Below are 17,797 nucleotides of genomic sequence, written 5' to 3'. Positions count from 1 at the left end.
AAAATGTGATTTTATCAAAAAGTATTATCATAAATAATAACACTGGCCAGCCCAGGTGGGACCCACAAGGGCATTAAATATATATTCCTGGAAGTATGGAAGTAGCTATCAAAAGATGGGTACACTGGTCTCTGAGTCCCACACGGACCATCCAAGGAGGGTCCCATGTGGGCCACCCCAGTTGGGCCCCACGTGGGCCAGCCCAGGTGGGCCCCACATGGGGCCTAATTGGTTTTACCAGGTATTGAGTCCCACATGGGCTTTTTTAGGTACACCAATTCATGGAAGTATGGATGTAGCTATCAGAAGATGGGTACACTGTGGTCACTGAGTCCCACACGGACCATCCCCGGTGGGTCTCACATGGACCATCCCATCTTGGTGGATTCAGGGCACGTGCCCCACTAAAAATTGCCAGTGTCCCGGTAAATGCTTTGAGGTGCAATTTACTTTAAGTGTATTTATTAAGAGGGGTAATCCAGTAATGAAGATGTTATTCTTTATGTGCAACCGAACCAATGCTGATAAAAGCAATGTAGATTAATCGAAAAGCAAACTGAGCATGTGCCCAAAAAAAAAAAAAATACACCCATGCGCCCCATGCACGCACCTCTCCTGCTCCATGCTGACATGCTGCTCTGCTTTCGGTGTAATTCTTGGCCATGAGTCGAGTCTAAGACAACACACAACAGATAATTCTATAAAGCATGATTTTTGTATTCTATAGAATTGTCTATAAAGCATTCTCAAGCTATTCTCGATCGTCAGGTATTCTCAATAAGCAGGTGCTCAGTTTATAACTATATTACTTTATATGGGGTCTGTTTGTTATTACTTTATGTAGGCAATATGTTTCTGTGTGACACTGTGTCATGAATGAGGACTCATAATTGCAAAACAAATCTACCTTATGGTATAAATAAAGCAACCTAACTTAACCTAAACAGGATCCATTTGGAAACTTCTTGAGATTGTCAACCTATTTGTTGGTGACTCCCAGAGGATGGAGAAGATGAGGGCCAATCCTACACAACACATTCACTTTTTTTAGAATTAGCATGCGTGGCTTAACTTCATACATTCATTCATTCATTTTCTTGTCGGCTTAGTCCCTTTATAAATCTGGGGTCGCCACAGCGGAATGAACCGCCAACTTATCTAGCACGTTTTTACGCAGCAGATGCCCTTCCAGCCGCAACCCACCTCTGGGAAACATCCACACACACAAACACACTCATACACTACTGACAATTTAGCCTACCCAATTCACCTGTACCCGTGGACTGTGGGGAAACCGGAGCACCCGGAGGAAACCCACGCGAATGTAGGGAAAACATGCAAACTCCACACAGAAACGCCAACTGAGCCGAGGCTTGAACCAGCAACCCGGCGACCTTCTTGCTGTGAAGCGACAGCACTACCTACTGTGCCACTGCGTCGCCTAAACTCTATACAATTGAATTTAAAAGTAATAAAAAAGTATTGTATATTCATATTTTGCTTTTTATGTTTCTTAATCAATTAATTGATTTACCTTTAGCGCATGTCTTTGGACTGTGGGGGAAACCAGAGCACTCAAAGGAAACCCGTGTGAACACAGGGAGAACTGACCCAGCCAGGACTCGAACAAGCAACCTTCTTACTGTGGGGCGACAGTGCTAACCACTGAGCTACCATGTCGGCCAAAACTAATAATAATACAAAATAATACAAAAATATCGTTTCCTGTTGTAGTTCTGGATAGGATAAGAATATGTACTCATTATTTACTCACCCTGAAGTGAGCCTTTGTGAGTTTCTTTTCATTGTTCAACACAAAAGAAAAGATCTTGGAGAAAACTGAAAACCGGTATAACCACTGACATCCATAGAAGGAAAAAGAAAGACCATGTAAGTCAATGGTTACTGGTTTGCAATTTTCTTCAAAATATCTGTTTTGTGTTCAACAATGAAAAAAAAGTCAAACAGGTTTGCGACAACAAGTGAAGGGTGGGTAACTGATGATGACAGAAATAAGTTTTGGGTGAACTAACCGTTTAAGGCTTTTTGAGAATCTATTGTTTACTGGAGCCCTCTTGTGGCCCGTCTAGACTAAGAACAGCAGAAATGTGAATATGAGGGGTATGGGTGTCTGAAAATGTTGAATCACATACAGATACACATACACATACACATTTTTTTCCTTAATCTATAGAATGCCATGATATAGACTACATTTAGATAGATTATATTTAACGTGACTAAAAGTACAGTCTTTAGTGTTTATTGAAACAAACTTATTTACATATATATTTTTAAAAGAAAAAACCTTTGGTATCACTTTATTTTGATAGTCTCTTTAACAGATTTTGTTGAATTCAAGTTACATTGCATTTATATGCCAACTAATTCTCATTAGATTATAAGTAGACTGTTAGGTTGGGGTTAGCGTAAGTTGGAATGCACTTGCAAAATTTCTTATAGTCTGTTAAATGTTGAAGGAGCACCATCAGCAGATATTAAGCAGACAGTCTACTAATACTCAAATGACTAGTAGTTGGCATGTAGTCGCAATGTAACTTTTAATCAACAGAATGTGCAATAGGGACCATCAAAATAGGGTTAACAAAACTTTAACTTGTCTTTACTTTACTAACAAAGTTGAAAGTGTTTTTATACAAAATTTGAGCAAAACAGAAAAAGATTTGTCATACATAGGACTGAATGTTTTTCAAAATGCACATTATGCTACAATTATGAATTCCTATTTACCGATTTTCAGAGTTGCCATAACAGGATGGAGATTGAAACTGACCATATATGATGGTAAAGATAATAGCAGTAAAAACAAACAATTAAGAACAGGAAGTAATGAATTCATCATCATAATGATAGACACTGGCAGTTTCGATAGGGAAAAGTGTGATATTTGGATTTAAATGTTACAAAAAGGTAACTTGTTTTATACACTTAAAGGTCGAAAGTTGATATGCCATAGACAACTTTAATTTAATAATCTTTACTAAATATCCCATGAATAACAAAAATAATAGTAAAAGTCAAATAATCTTGCAGTCAAGTCCATTCCTGTCAATTCTTGTCAAAATTAGATGTAGATGTGAAGATCTATTGATAAATTGTTACTTTTTCTTTCATATAAATGAGCTTTCTTCCTGGTTTTGTAAAATATATTTTATTAGGATGAGTTTTTCTACAGATATAAAAAAGAAAAACATTCTTAAAAGTAGAAAAACATTTACTGAAATGTTGTAAATACCACTAATAAATAAAATGAAAGTTTCTTAAAGCAAAAAGCCTGAATTTCTGTTTTACATGTCACTCATTTGAATGAAAATCACTAAGGCTTACTGGCCCTTGAAAATAAAAGTCATGTAAAAAAAATGAAAACAGAACTTACATACCTGCTGAAAAAAAACAATAGAAATATCACAGAAGTTTTAATGGTTTCCACTACAAATACCATCAAAAACTATTACAATCCATCAAAATGAAACCATCAACAGCAGTACATTTTTACTGCTTTCCAAAGTGTTTTGGGACAAACTTTAGGATTTACATTTACATTGCATTAGGATTTACAAAAAATACAAGTAGAGACAAGTAGGCACCATTACAGTTTCCATTAAACCCAAGACAATTTAAATTATAACCAATAATTCATTCATTTGTTTTTCGTCAGCTTAGTTTTTATTTCAGGAGGTCGCAACAGTGGACTGAACCACTAACTATTCCAGCATATGTTTTACGCAGCGGATGCCCTTCCAGCCACAACCCAATATCGGGAAACACCTCTACACTTTCATTCACACACATACATACACTACAGCAAATTTAGTTTATTCAATTCACCTATAGTATAGTGCATGTCTTTGGACTGTGGGGGAAACCGGAGCATCTAAAGGAAACCCACGCAAACATAGGGAGAACATGTAAACTACACACAGAAATTCTAACTGGCCCAGCCAAGACTCACACCAGTGACCTTCCCGCCGTGAAGTGACAGTGCTAACCACTGAGCCCCCCATATAACCAATAAATCCATTACAAATTCTATGATAATTTCTATTGATTTTATAACAGCTAGTGAAACACTAAGAGAGTTAACTGCATTATATATAAAAAAAGATGTTCACATTACATACACAATCTGTTAAAACATTTGTTAGAAATAAATATGAATTGTTTTTTTAGTAAACATTTACCAGTAAAACTGTAATTACTGCAATGGGATTAATTAGAAATCTTATTTTAAAAAATAGATGATTAGAAGATAATTAAGCCTTTAGTTTATAAAGAATAAATAAAAAATAATAATTACCTGAAATCATTGTACACATGTAAAAACATTTGGCAACAAAATTAAAACTGACACACAACGCATAACACATCATGCAGAGTGGTTTTAACAGTATGATCACAAACTCACATCAACATCCTAAAATACATTTCCAAGGAATATCCTTCAATTCAGGAAATATTCACGCTTTTCTTCTCAAACAAAATGAGAATAAAGCCATACTGTACAAAAAAACAAATTTGTCTGTAAATAAACCTTAGGAACTTCCGACAAGAGACTCCAGAAGGCTGATTCCTGAATCCTCTGTTTGAGCAGGACTGGGACAGCGAGGAAACTGCAGATGTGAGATGTAGTCCATATGACCGTATGTTTTAAAATGATTAAACTCATGAAAAGCGTCAAAAAACATCAAGTCAGAGTCCGAAGACAGACTGAGGTCCATGTAACCATTCACAGTGTGATCTGGAGACGCAGAAGGTGTATTAGGGATATCAAAAAAAGGATCGTTTACACATTTTACCGTGACCTGGTTGGCATTTTCATCCAGATACTCTAGTTGGGGTTTGGTTTTTAATTGTTCATTATCAATTGTGGATGCGAACCGAGCAGCTTCTTTGGACAGATCGTAGTCTTTAATGTAAGGACACCTGTCCGCATCTGAATCGGAGAAGCTGAGTATGTGAGTGAGTCTAGTGTCCTCCATGTCCTCTGAGGAAGGACTCGCATCTGTTTCCGAGTCCAGACTGAGAGAGGACGAGCAGGAGGTGTCGCTGCTCCAGCTGTTTTCCGCTTGTCTGAAGGGCGGAGAGCTGCTTTCTACAGGATTTGGGATGGATTTGTTTCTCTCTGTGGATTGCTGTTGGGTGTCATCGAGCCTTTTCTCCAGCTCCAGTTTCATGTGTGTGTGGATGTAGTGGCTCCGTACACGGCTAGAGTTGAACTCAATGCGGCCTGCGGGATTCCCACAGCATTCCTTTGAGCATCCACAGGGAAAGTTGGAACGATCCATCTGTTAACATTATAAAAACCGTCAGTACTGGTGCAGAGCTACTTCAGCTTTCACAAATACAGTGATGATGATGAAAACGATGATGATGACAAATAAAATCATAAATGATATCTGTTTGAAGATTTTTATTTACTGACATGAAGAAGAAAATGCTAAATGCCTTAGTGTCTTTCAACCATACTATAGTAAAGTACTTCAATTAATCTGTTGCGGTGGTAATACAACAACTATAGTACTATATACAAATGATATAATACTGTAATAAGATTACTACAAATATTTTTTTACTGCAATACACCATAGGTACCATAAGAAAAACGAAAGTATACTATAGAAGAGAGGTGCCCAAACTTTTTCATTTGAAGGACCAAAATCCACACTTGATTGAGGCTAGTGGGCTGAAGGTAAAAATTGTTGCCATGGGTAATTTCCTAATTTATTTAAGAATATTTAAGAATAACTAGAAAACATTGCTTTATATTATTTATATTAACTAATAAAGCATAATTGTGTGTGTGTGTGTGTGTGTATATATATATATATATATATATATATATATATATATATATATATATATATATATATATATATAAATATAATTTACATTTTATAATGAACTTAATTCAGTAAAAAAAAAAACTATTTGATTTATAACAGAATGGATTTATACTTGTTTTTGCCTTGATTTGCTCACCAATGTTTTCTGCATAGTCCTCGATCAGCTGAGTGACATTATTTATATTTTTTAAAATCTGATTTATTTACAACATTTAATTCATTTCAATATGCTTTTAGCTCAGCAATAAAACAAACAAAAAAAGGCAAAAAAAAAAAAAAGTCAAATTAGAACTTCAACTTAGAAATGAGGATCTCTTTTGAAAACAATTGCCCCAACCCTCTCCATCCTTCTTACTCTCTTCTCTGATGGAATGGTGGGCTAACAATGGGCCAACTTTGGCCCGTGGGCCCTACTTTGAGCATCTTTGCTATTGCATTCATCAGTTTATAGATAAAGCTACAGTACGCTGTTGCATTAATTAACAAAGAGTTGAAAATGCTATAATATATACAGTAGAACAAACTTCATAATATTATAATTCAAAAACTATAAAACATAGTATTTACTGTAAATAACCATAGTATTTTTTTCATGTGGGATTACAAAAAGACTTAAAACAGATTATTTCACAAATAGGCTACAGTTCAAAGCTTTAGGGTCATTTACAATAGTCTGTTTTTACTTCTATTATCTTTCCAATTCTATTAACTTTCCAAATAAATACTTTTATATCAAGGATGTATTAAATTGATAAAAGAGTCAAATTTAATTAAAATAAATAATGGTTTTTAAAAAAAGAATATTAAACAGCACAACAACATTTTTTCAACATCATTATATTAAAAAAAATCTTTCTAAAGCAAGGGATCTGAGGGATGTTTTGACAGAAAATTGAAGTAAAAGACTTATTAATAAGTCAGTTAATGGTATCATGTAATTAAAGGAATTAATTACAATTTAAAATAATATTTTGATATTATTATAACAATATTAGAGTTATTACAGCATTTTGAATGAAAAACACTAAGCTTTGATGAGCATCAAAGACCCTAGTGGTAGTTTACTTCTAAGTGTAAATTTCCATCAACATTAATTTAAACAACATTCTATCATGATTCATTTTGTCACAACATAATAACATAATTATATCAAAATCCCAAAAAAAAAATCTTAATTTATTATCGTATTTGAATTAAACCTTAAAAACTATTAAACTATTAAACAATTTTCAGGGCATTGTTAAAAAATAACGGAAATACAAAGTTTCATTAAGCCCTTGGTAACAAAATTTTGTAATAAAAGTTAGCAAACACACAATCGATGGATGAGATCAGATGCAAAAACCTTTAAGTGTCATCTGGAATGTTTCTACAATGAGCAGCCTCTTATGTTTATGTTCAGTTGTTTCATATTAAAAGCGACGAAAGTATTATTTGCCATAAAAGTGAAATGACCGAATCAAGACATAGGAGCTTGAGAAAAATGTCAATATTAGAAACAAATTTCAGATGGCACTTTGCATCTGAATTCTTCAAATGTTAAGAATAAATAATGTAGTGTTTATTACTTGGCACTTGATGCCAGCCTGACTGCAGGAGCAGGTCTCGGGCTCACAGAAGCCCTTGCAGTGGCATCCGCAGTCTTCCCTCGAGCGCCGCAAATCCTGCAACTGCCTCTTCTCCTCCCGGTCGATGCGCAACACCCCTGCGGCTCTCAACATCGCACGTCTTCGTTTGGAGGAGTAGGGGCGAAGGGAACCCATGTCCTTCAGTTGTGCACTACTGAGATCGCCATCCTCATCCGGGACATCATTCACTGTCAGTCTGGCTGCTTCGGTCACTGTGAGAGTTCCACTGCTGATCAACTATAGAAAGAAGATACTGTATGAAGACAACCCAAAGCCAACATACATACAAACTGACCTATCGGTAAGCTCCTCCCATTAAACTCACATGAACCAATGGCAAATGAGAATCAGTTACACAAGGATGAAAAATTGGACAATTTTAGATTTCAGCGCTGTAGAAAAACACTGGATGACCCAAAGCTCTCATTGGTAAGAAGGTGTTTACTCAACAAAATTAGTCAAACTATGTGCCTGAGGTACTTGTAACACTGCTTCTTGCTGCCTTGAAAATGGTTTTACTCCATTTAATTCAACTTCCAGAAGCTGCATATATGTTTTAAGTTATTTATACAGCAGGGTTGTTGAATGCTCAGTTCTCAACATTTAAAAACTTCAGTATGGTTTACGTTAGCAATCTGCAGAGTGTTTTTGGATACCGCCCTCCCAATTGCCACCAGTAACCAATTATTACCAAACTAATAATCAAAGCACTAGCAACATTGCAACGGTTAATTTGGTCTGGACCAAGGGAAGCACTTTTCTGCAGTTTTGACTCCTATTTACACCACACTGATTGCTTTGGTGCGAACCAGATGAAAAAAACAAAAATGCAGTCATGTGACAATATCCTTTTTAATTGGTCAGAATTAACGTGCAGGAAAATGCCAATGGAAGTAAACAAACCGGCAAACACAAAATGTCGCTTTTTACTATGGAGGAATGACTGTGCTGGCAAACTATACATTTCGAGAATGAAGCACGGCTGCGGCAGGAAAACAATGTTTTAATGTATTGCAGACAACGAAGGCCATCGCAAGTCACTTCAGGAGGACGCGTGAATTAATTTAACTAAACTGAAAATATTACCAACGATCTATCAGGTAATGTTTGTCCTTCTCTCTCTCTCTCTCTCTCTCTCTGTGTTTAAAATTGTTGGTCAACAAATATTTTTTCTCCACAAATTTTTCCCATAACGTACAGCGCATCAGACTATGGCATCTGGATTAGTCCAAAAAGGCACAGTACTTTTTGCGGTTTGGTCTTTTCTAGTTCGGATCAAGTTCTTACCACAAACAAACTGCTCCAGGGTTTGTTTGAAAGTCTTTTTGGTTCCCTTTTGGTGCGCTTTTGAGTGCGATCGCTACATTTACACTTGCCCAAATGAACCGCACCAAGTGGGAAAATGAACTCTATTGCGATTCAACCAAACTAAATTAGGCAAGTATGAAAACACTTTAAGACCAAATTCTGCCATATAGATATTCAATACCATACTAAATCTATCTTAGAGTTGTCATGACAAAAATCTGAACAATGTCTTTAGCAGGGGCGTTGCTAGGGTCGAAAGGGATAAGGGGCTTAGCCCCAAAGACCACCCCCCCCCTCAAAAAAAAAAACCCCCAAAAAAACCCACTTTCATAAGTTGATCTACTCTAATCTTAATAATAGGATTAGAGATGGTTTAATGATAAATAAATGCTTTTTTGAGTTAACAGTCTATAACAATAAATTGTGAAGCTTTGTGACTTGTAACACCAAAAAGGAAAAAAAAATGATAAATTACCCACTTCTTATTTACTATTCTGTTATGAGCCATGTCATGCCCTTTGAGCCTCCTATCTCCTCTCCTGATTTGTAGTTTCTGTTTGTTTTTTGAAAATAAAAATTTCTGCATGTCTTCAAATCTGAAAATATAATTTATTTTATAGACCAAGTTGTTATCCAATGTGATACAAAGCTACACACATGTTTATTTGGAAAGAGTGATTAACTGAGGTGTAGTGTTGTCAAGATACTGGAATTTCTAAATTCGATACCTCGCAAAATATTGATATTCAATGGGCTTTTTTTTTTAATGGAACAAAAATAGTACAAAAAAATAAAGATTTAAATGCTAGAAATGTGTTTACTTCAAATTTCTTTAGAGGGAGATTTTTAGTTTTCCTCAAAATAGGTTGATGTGGGCATTGTAGCACTATGAATGCATGTAATGCCTGTTTCATTCACACTTGAGCAGAAATTCCATATATGCCTCACAAAAGTTGCAGAATATTCCAGGAAAACCCTAATAATATGGATGAAGGAATCCAGCTATTGCTGGAGTTGAATGAAAATAAGATCTGAATAAACATAAAAAAGGCTTAAACTGATCATTTACATGACTGTGACAATAAATGTAGATGAAGTCAGAATTATTTGCCCCCCTTTTAATTTTTTTTTCTATTTTAAATATTTTCAAAATGATGTTTAACAGAGCAAGGACATTTTCACAGTATGTCTGATAATAATTTTTCTTCTGGAGAAAGTCTTATTTGTTTTATTTAGGCTAGAATAAAAGCAGTTTTACATTTTTTAAAAACCATTTAAGGGTCAAAATAATTAGCCCCTTTAAGCTAATTTTTTTCCAATAATCAGCATAAACTATCGTTATACAATGACTTGCCAAATTACCCTAACCTGCCTTTAAATGTCACTTTAAGCTGTATAGAAGTTTCTTTAAAAATGTCTAGTCAAGTATTACTTACTGTCATCATGGCAAAGAGAAAATAAATCAGTTATTAGAGATGAGCTAATAAAACTATTATGTTTAGAAATGTGTTAAAAAAATAAACAGGGGGCTCCGGGGGCATTAGGTATTTTCATAAGAAAGTTGATTTATAATCCGCTGCTAACTGACATAGCATGCTACTGTAGAATATAGCCATAAAATAATATGCTAGATACATGAACTCACTATGATTTAACTATTACAGAAACAGATGTGACTGGCTATATCATATCTAGATAAAGATGTCTGGATTATATATATATATATATATATATATATATATATATATATATATATATATATATATATATATATATATATATATATTTATATATATATATATATATATCATATCTAGAAAGCAAGTACAATTTACATTTTTCTGACTAATTCGCATGTATTTACATTAATGTGCAGCACGTTTTATTGATTACCTACAGTTATGTTATTTCACCAAAACTACACACATGTTCTGCTGTAAAAACAAGCTTCATCTGTAACTTAGCTAGAACTATTCAGTTTTGCGAAACAGTTGTATTATTACCTCATCAGCTTCAGCTGCTCAAAATAATGAATGATGTGCAGTGGCGGAATATTTTTAAACCATGTGACAACAGAGCCACTCCCACCTGCCAGTAGAAACAGGTACTGCTGAATAGATTACTTTTTAAATACCCGACACAAACGCTGCTTTAGGTAGAATACGCGTGATATACACGTGTTAATTGTCAGAACTTTGATAACAAAATAAATGTTATACAACCTATTTTTATTTAAGTGCAACATATTCCAAAAGATCAGGGGCTTTTGACAATACATCAGGGGCTTAAGCCCCCAAAGCCCCCCCCCTCGCAACGCCCCTGGTCTTTAGCCCGGGACATAACAAGCTAAAGAAGTAGAAGTGACGAAAACTGACTGTGCATTCGCCTGTATCCGCTGTACAAAAATGCTGCATGTGAACACACCAAACAGATGACAGTCTACCGAAACAAGAATGTTTGCTCAGTACCAGCATGAGATAATGTAACTCTCCATACACACAGGTGACAGTATCTGTAGTCATTCCACAAAGGGAAATTGGAACTAGTGCTGCACACATAAAAACCATAATCAAAGCAGCATTAACATACCATTTTTCCAGTACTTCTCACTCATCACAGAGGGATTCACTGGAGCAAATATATCTAATAGTCCGCTAATCCATTATGTTTGTCAATTAACTTTTGTTTGCTTGTTTGTATTTGTTTTTGTTTTTGCACACTGATTCCTATTTGAACAGCAGAGTGCTCTCTTTCTACATGGTGAATTAGATGGGTGGGCTCACTGATATGTCAAGTGGAAAATTAGCAACTCACCTTCTGTCTCAAAGCCTCCAGCTTCTCCTCTTGGTGTCTCTCACGCACTCTCACTAGTCTCAAGCGCTGTTGTTCCTCTGCGTGCTCTGGCAGGGTGAACTGCTGACGAGCAGTGTGCCATCTAACCATGCCCAGTGTGCAGCCACCATGACTGGGCACACTGCTGTAACCTTGACAGCGCTGAAAAAGGAACACTGTAACCGAACCAAACCGAACACTGCCTTTGGATTGACTGCCTTTCGTCTTCTTCAGGATGGATGAAACTGAAAGTAAAAATATGTGTAAAATAACTTTTTAGCTCATTTAAAGGTTCATGATTTTGTTGATTAGTCTATGAGAATACAACTACAATACAGAATATTTCACATGCCAACTTTTACTGTATTGGAAATATGTGCAGCAGTACATTTTCCGCATTAACAGACTGACCTGCATTGAATGGCACAATTCAGTTTAACTGCTTATATTGCTAGTTTAAAGGTGAGCCAAACCAGCAAACAGGCATGTATTGTTCTGTCTCTACATTCTAGATATATTGGCACGACTACAACCAATGTTCCTGAGGCACATATTTTCTTTGGTGAGATGGACTGCTTTTGGTCTGGCCTTTGTAACACTTCAGACTGTTTACAGCACAAATAGCTACAGTATTTTCCGCAATGCAAGTCACATTTTGTCATTTGAAATGTGCTGCAACTAATATTCCAAAATACTTTATGCAGTTGACAAAACAGCACAACATGCCAAAAATATGGATTAAGATATAGCACATTTCACAAGTTTTACGGCTTTTTAAAAATTATTTTACGTTAAATAAACACATTTAGGCTTGGAATTAATAATAAATGTTGTTTACACTGTATACTTGTTTTTTTATTCCTTTAGAGTAATGAATATTAAAATATGAATGATTTATAGTAGAGTGATGGGAATTGAAATAACATTTTAAAGTATTTGCAATTTCATTCATTTTCTTTTCAGTTTAGGTCCTTTATCAATCTGTGGTCAACACAGCGGAATGAACCGCCAACCTATCCAGCTTATATTTTACGCAACGGATGCCCTTCTAGCCGCAAACCAACACTGGAAAACACCCATACACACTCATTCACACTATGGCCAATTTAGCTTATTCAATTCAACTATAGCGCATATCTTTGGACTGTATGGGAAACCGGAGCACCCGGTAAATCTTGGACATCCAATGCAACTTTATTTCTAATAAATATGATATCTTAAACTTAAGAAGATAAAAAGTCTCCTTGTCAATATTTATTGTAGCTGTAACTTTTGCAGTTGCCACTAGAGGGCAGCTGAATTAGATGCGTCCCTGAACTCAACACTAGTGAGCCCTAATGCAATGTTAACAAAAACAGTAACTTTCTTCAACAAAGCAGCATTCAGAGAAGTCTTAATCTAGGTGTCTGTTTTATTTGCAATTCCATTTTCATTCTCTGGATGTGGACAATGGCTTGAGATTGGACATTAGATGTATATGAAGACCAGCGACCTGCAGTAAATCAGCTTTATTTGCAGCACTTGCAGATTCCACTGTGAATCAACAATGATACTGTGATCCAGGCATGTCCACGCACACACACAGACTACATAATCTCATAGTACAACCTGGAGGAGGAAAACCCTTACACAACACACCCTTTCCTGGTCAGAACTGTGTAATTGATTCTATATTGATAACTGTTGTCCTCGCATTGAGCTTTGTGGGTTTAAGATGACTCAGGAGCATGACTGTGCACAATGTCTCATGATTAAGTTACAACTGTCCGTTCCTCTTCTTATCTACTAAGCTGCACAATAACACTGTGGTCAGATAACATGGCACCTCCTTGTGTGTGTTTAAGCATTCGGAGATGACAACTGTTGGTTTGAAGGATTTGAAAAATACATCAATGCAATTATCATGAGTGACTTACTTGGCATGTGATGGTTCGAAGAGAAAGAGCCAATAGGTCCGGGGTCCATGCTGTCACTTTGTGGACTGTCTTCATCAGAGTCCCATTCAGAGTGTGAAGACGGGGACGAGGAAGAGTAAACCGCATCTTCATCTGGAAAACCATATTTTCTCTTTAAACCCCCACGCTGCGATGTAGTCATTGTGATCTGCCAAATAGTAAAGCATAAGATTAGATAAGCGTCAATCGATTTAAAATAAATTACATTTATTGTACATGAGTCAATGGAAAATGTTCACGATAACAACAAGGATCTACCAGATATATTTATCTTAGGTATATTTTTAAAATTGTAGTTTTAAAAACAAAATGTTTAAAATTGTGAGCGAATTCTTAAAAGCATACATTATTCGCTCTGTTATTTTAATAAAATTATATTCAAGTTATTAAAATTATATTCAACTTATCCTAAAATCAACATATTTAATAAAAAACAGTTGTGACATATGCGGCACAGTGGCTAAGTGGTTAGAACTGTCGCCTCACAGCAAGAAGATTGCTGGTTCGATCCCCGGCTGGGTCAGTTGGCATTTCTGTGTGGAGTTTGCATGTTCTCCCCATGTTGGTGTGGGTTTCCTCCAGGTGCTCTGGTTTCCCCCACAGTCCAAAGACATGTGGTACAGGTAAACTGGTTGTAGTGTATTAGTGTGAATGAGTGTGTATGGATGTTCCTTGTACTGGGTTGCAGCTAGTAGGGCATCCGCTGTGTAAAACATATGCTGGATAAGTTGGTGGTTGTTTCCACTGCGGTGAACCTGGATGAATAAAGGGACTAAGCCGAAGGAAAATTATTGAATGAATGAAAATGTGCAAATGCTAAATATAAAGATGCGAGTATACAATTATATATATATATATATATATATATATATATATATATATATATATATATATATATATATTTATTTATTTTATTATTTTTTTTTTTTCAAATATCAAATTGATTAATATTTCTGATTGCATCACAAGACTCAGCACACAATAGGTTTTTCAGATTTTAATAATCAATACATTATTTTAAGAATAAAAAAATATTAAAGGTCATACCAAAGCACTAAAAAAAAAAGTGTTGTTGTTTTTTTGGTGAACTATTCCTCATTATGAAAGGAGGTGTATGCATAAATATTTGTATGAATATCTTATTAATGATAAATCATCATAAAAAGAGTTTTTACGGGTCACATTTTGGCTGTATATCATGTCTGAAAATAAAATTTGTAACCATTAGCACACAAATCCCAAGCAGCTGCAACTGGACACCTCTCTCTTGTTCAGGCCGGTACCAAAGATTCACATCTTCACACTAAACGAAAGCTTGTTTAGCAGGTTTCCCAGGAAAAAGAAAAAAAAAACTTGACTTGAACTACAACATCCCAAGGACAGTTTCTCCGGGAAACGATCAGAGCTACTAATCATATCATGCAAATCGTATGCAAACACACAAGTGTGCATTATGCAAGCAATAATACGTCTAAAGGGAATCAATGCTTCCTTCTATCTCCCGCTAGAGTCGTTAACATTCCTCAGATGTTTGGAGTTCTTCAAGAACAGAATGTTAAGACATTCAGCTCAGCTTAACATCCTAAACGGGCCAAACTTCATGACCACAATGTGTAACACGATACTTGTTTTTATTGCAGAATCCCACAAAATGCACATATCATTGCCAAGCTCCATTTCAAAGCTTATGAAAGCACTTACAAGTACACACTTTGTGAAAAAAAAGAAAACAAAAGAGGAAACCAAAACGCAACTTCTACTCAAGTTTTTCTGCTTGAGTGGGTGTGCAAAGGGAAAAAAGCACATGCTTACAAATGCGCACAAAGCGCTCTGTGTACCTCAAATGACAGAACAACACTACCTCACACCGCAGGATGGAGCAAACTGCATCACAGATCACCTGGTTCTTGTTCACAGTGTAACCAGTCAAGCCCAACCCACACAAATGGCTCAAATGCCAAGAACACTATGTGCCCCTGTGTGTTGTGGACTCTCTCTAACACCCCTTTTCACACAGGTCTGGCTTTCTTTGAAAAGTTTTATGTAAACACACAAACTGTACTCCCAGATGCCACAAAGTCAACTATATAAAAGCTTATAGATGTGTGAAATGAACAGAACTTTGTGTTGCACTTAATTATAGAAGTCCGTGTAAGACATTCATATTTAACTGTTGCATTGAAATTGATGCCTGTGAAGAAATGGAGCATCAACTGGTGTGGTATGGTGATAAGGGATTTTACTGCTTTCTCTAGCTGCAACAAAGTGATAACAATCTTTTAAAACAGTGTTGGAATGATTACTAGAACTTTTGGGCACAATAATAGACAAACTTAAAGCAATGCAGATTTCAATGAAAACTGAGCAGAATCAGTGATTTCTTCTTTTCCGTTTGGCCAGGCTACAATTGTGCAAATGAAGGTGTGAGTGTTAGAATGTCTCTCTACTTGTAAACAGAAGGAGGAGGAGGTGAAGTCTGCAGACTGTGAAAGGGAAATGCAGACAGCTGTCAGGTGGAAAAATAGGTTATCACTTTGGCCTACAGCATATGCAAACAGTCACACTTTTTCTCACCTTCACCACAAAGCAAACTAAAATATATTGTTGATATTTGCAAATAGAGCAAATACAATTTGGACAGTTTATGATTAATCTTAAGAAGTGCAGTTTTGAATGATAATGATAGATTATTAAGCGGTTATTATCAATCTGGTTTAGAAGAAATGAAAAAGTACCCTTCTGCATCCTTGTCTCAAAGATATAGATCACCCAACAATGTGTTCATTTACATACCCTGTGTCTGTCCAAGATCAAAGATGTTTTCATTTCAGTAAAATATTAAATAAGATTGCAGAGACCGACTGTTCTAATAAGACTTTGTAGTCTTCAGGAGCTGGATGTTCATTTTGTTTAGCCTGTATGCTTTCTACACTCAAAAAAAAAATAAAAAAAAATAAAAAATAAAAATTTGTCATTTAAACTGCTTATTTAAATTGAGCTGAAACAACACAGTTCTTGATATTTCATTGGGACAACTTAATTTTTTATGTTCAGTCCACATAAATTTGTTAAAAGTGCTAAGTTCACTAAATTTGTGGTTGTGTTCCACCCTGCATTTTTTACAGTGTATTACACAGTTTAATTGTGGTTTATTCCACAGTTTTAGCTAACATTTTAATTTTCTAATGCAGAATAAAAGCCAATTACATTTTGGATGTTCTGAAATTGAGCAAATTAACCACAATTTTTCTTATCTGGGGTCATCTTTTACGTCATGACATGCAGGTGCTTATATTTCCTGTCAAGCCAAGCATTATTCTTCGTTTATAACCCTTACTTTTGTTCAGTTACACGGCTTACAAGCATCTAATTGCAATCGTGTGTTCAATTCATAATGATTGAACATAACTGTTCCGTTTCGTGCTGAAACCTTTAAAGTTACAGCAGAGCAGCTGTCTGCAACTATCGTTATAAACCTAACTATTCTGCCGTGCACGGGCACTTTAATTCTGCAGCTGGAGAACTTCTGTAGCACTTTCTCGCGGTCACGCTTCATGTATTCAGGAACGTAAGTGACCACACCAACAAACTATGTACAGCAACAATTCGTGGTCAAACAGCTGAACACTTGTACTACTGAGATCGCCTTTGGAAGCGTATGGTAAAAAATAACGCGCTGCGAGTGAGACCTACACCACAAGAACAAAAACAAACACTCACCCAGCAATTGTGTATCTGTATTTCATGAGTGGAAGAGACCACCATAGGACGCTTGAAAACTTAAGACTCTTTCTAGTCGTCGATGCACGTAGAGTACAGTGAGATCAGCTGTTGTTGAGTTGTGCTCGTCAGTGGAAAGCTCCCCCCACACCGCCTGACGTACACAGTAATATGAGGACAAAAACAGCAGTCATGACGCTCAGCGCGTGCACAAACTCACTGACGGTCACAGAACATTCACAGAGGAGCTGGCAAAACAAAACAAATTTGACAGTGACGAAAAACTGCACTGAATGACGCCAGACACTAGATGTACTGGATGTCCTTGTGTGGAATAGTGTGATACACTCATATGATTCATCCTATGATGCTGCTGCCACGACAAGATTTTGTGAGACATCAATTCTGCAATATGAAATTGTTTATGATGCCCACGTCTGCTTTATTTCCCCCAGTGAGCACTTTAAAGTTGAGGAAGGCCATTTTCATA

At 36.0% G+C, this 17,797-nt stretch overlaps 1 protein-coding gene across 1 annotated transcript; it reads right to left on the bottom strand.

Annotated features, from left to right (window-relative positions):
- Nucleotides 1–3,156: 3,156 nt before the first annotated feature.
- Nucleotides 3,157–17,407, bottom strand: csrnp1a (cysteine-serine-rich nuclear protein 1a). The gene is made up of 5 exons (XM_683666.9): nt 17,308–17,407; nt 13,549–13,735; nt 11,615–11,877; nt 7,433–7,729; nt 3,157–5,306 (listed from the first exon to the last, which is right to left on the bottom strand). The coding sequence occupies exons 1-5, from the start codon at nt 17,350–17,352 to the stop codon at nt 4,554–4,556; spliced, it is 1,545 nt and encodes a 514-aa protein (XP_688758.3). The 5' UTR covers nt 17,353–17,407; the 3' UTR covers nt 3,157–4,553.
- Between the last annotated feature and the right edge of the window lie 390 nt (nt 17,408–17,797).

This window comes from Danio rerio, chromosome 2, assembly GCF_049306965.1.
Source record: "Danio rerio strain Tuebingen ecotype United States chromosome 2, GRCz12tu, whole genome shotgun sequence".
Classification (NCBI taxonomy): Eukaryota; Metazoa; Chordata; class Actinopteri; order Cypriniformes; family Danionidae; genus Danio; species Danio rerio.
This window is presented reverse-complemented; position numbering and strand designations above follow the sequence as displayed.

Excerpts from the sequence above, each read along its gene's own strand:
- csrnp1a (XM_683666.9), bottom strand. The coding sequence starts at position 17,352 with ATGGTGGTCTCTTCCACTCATGAAATACAGATACACAATTGCTGG. Across the intron at positions 13,736-17,307 it reads TACAGATACACAATTGCTGG|ATCACAATGACTACATCGCA; the intron begins GTGAGTGTTTGT and ends ACTATTTGGCAG. Across the intron at positions 7,730-11,614 it reads TGGAGGCTTTGAGACAGAAG|TTGATCAGCAGTGGAACTCT; the intron begins GTGAGTTGCTAA and ends TTCTTTCTATAG.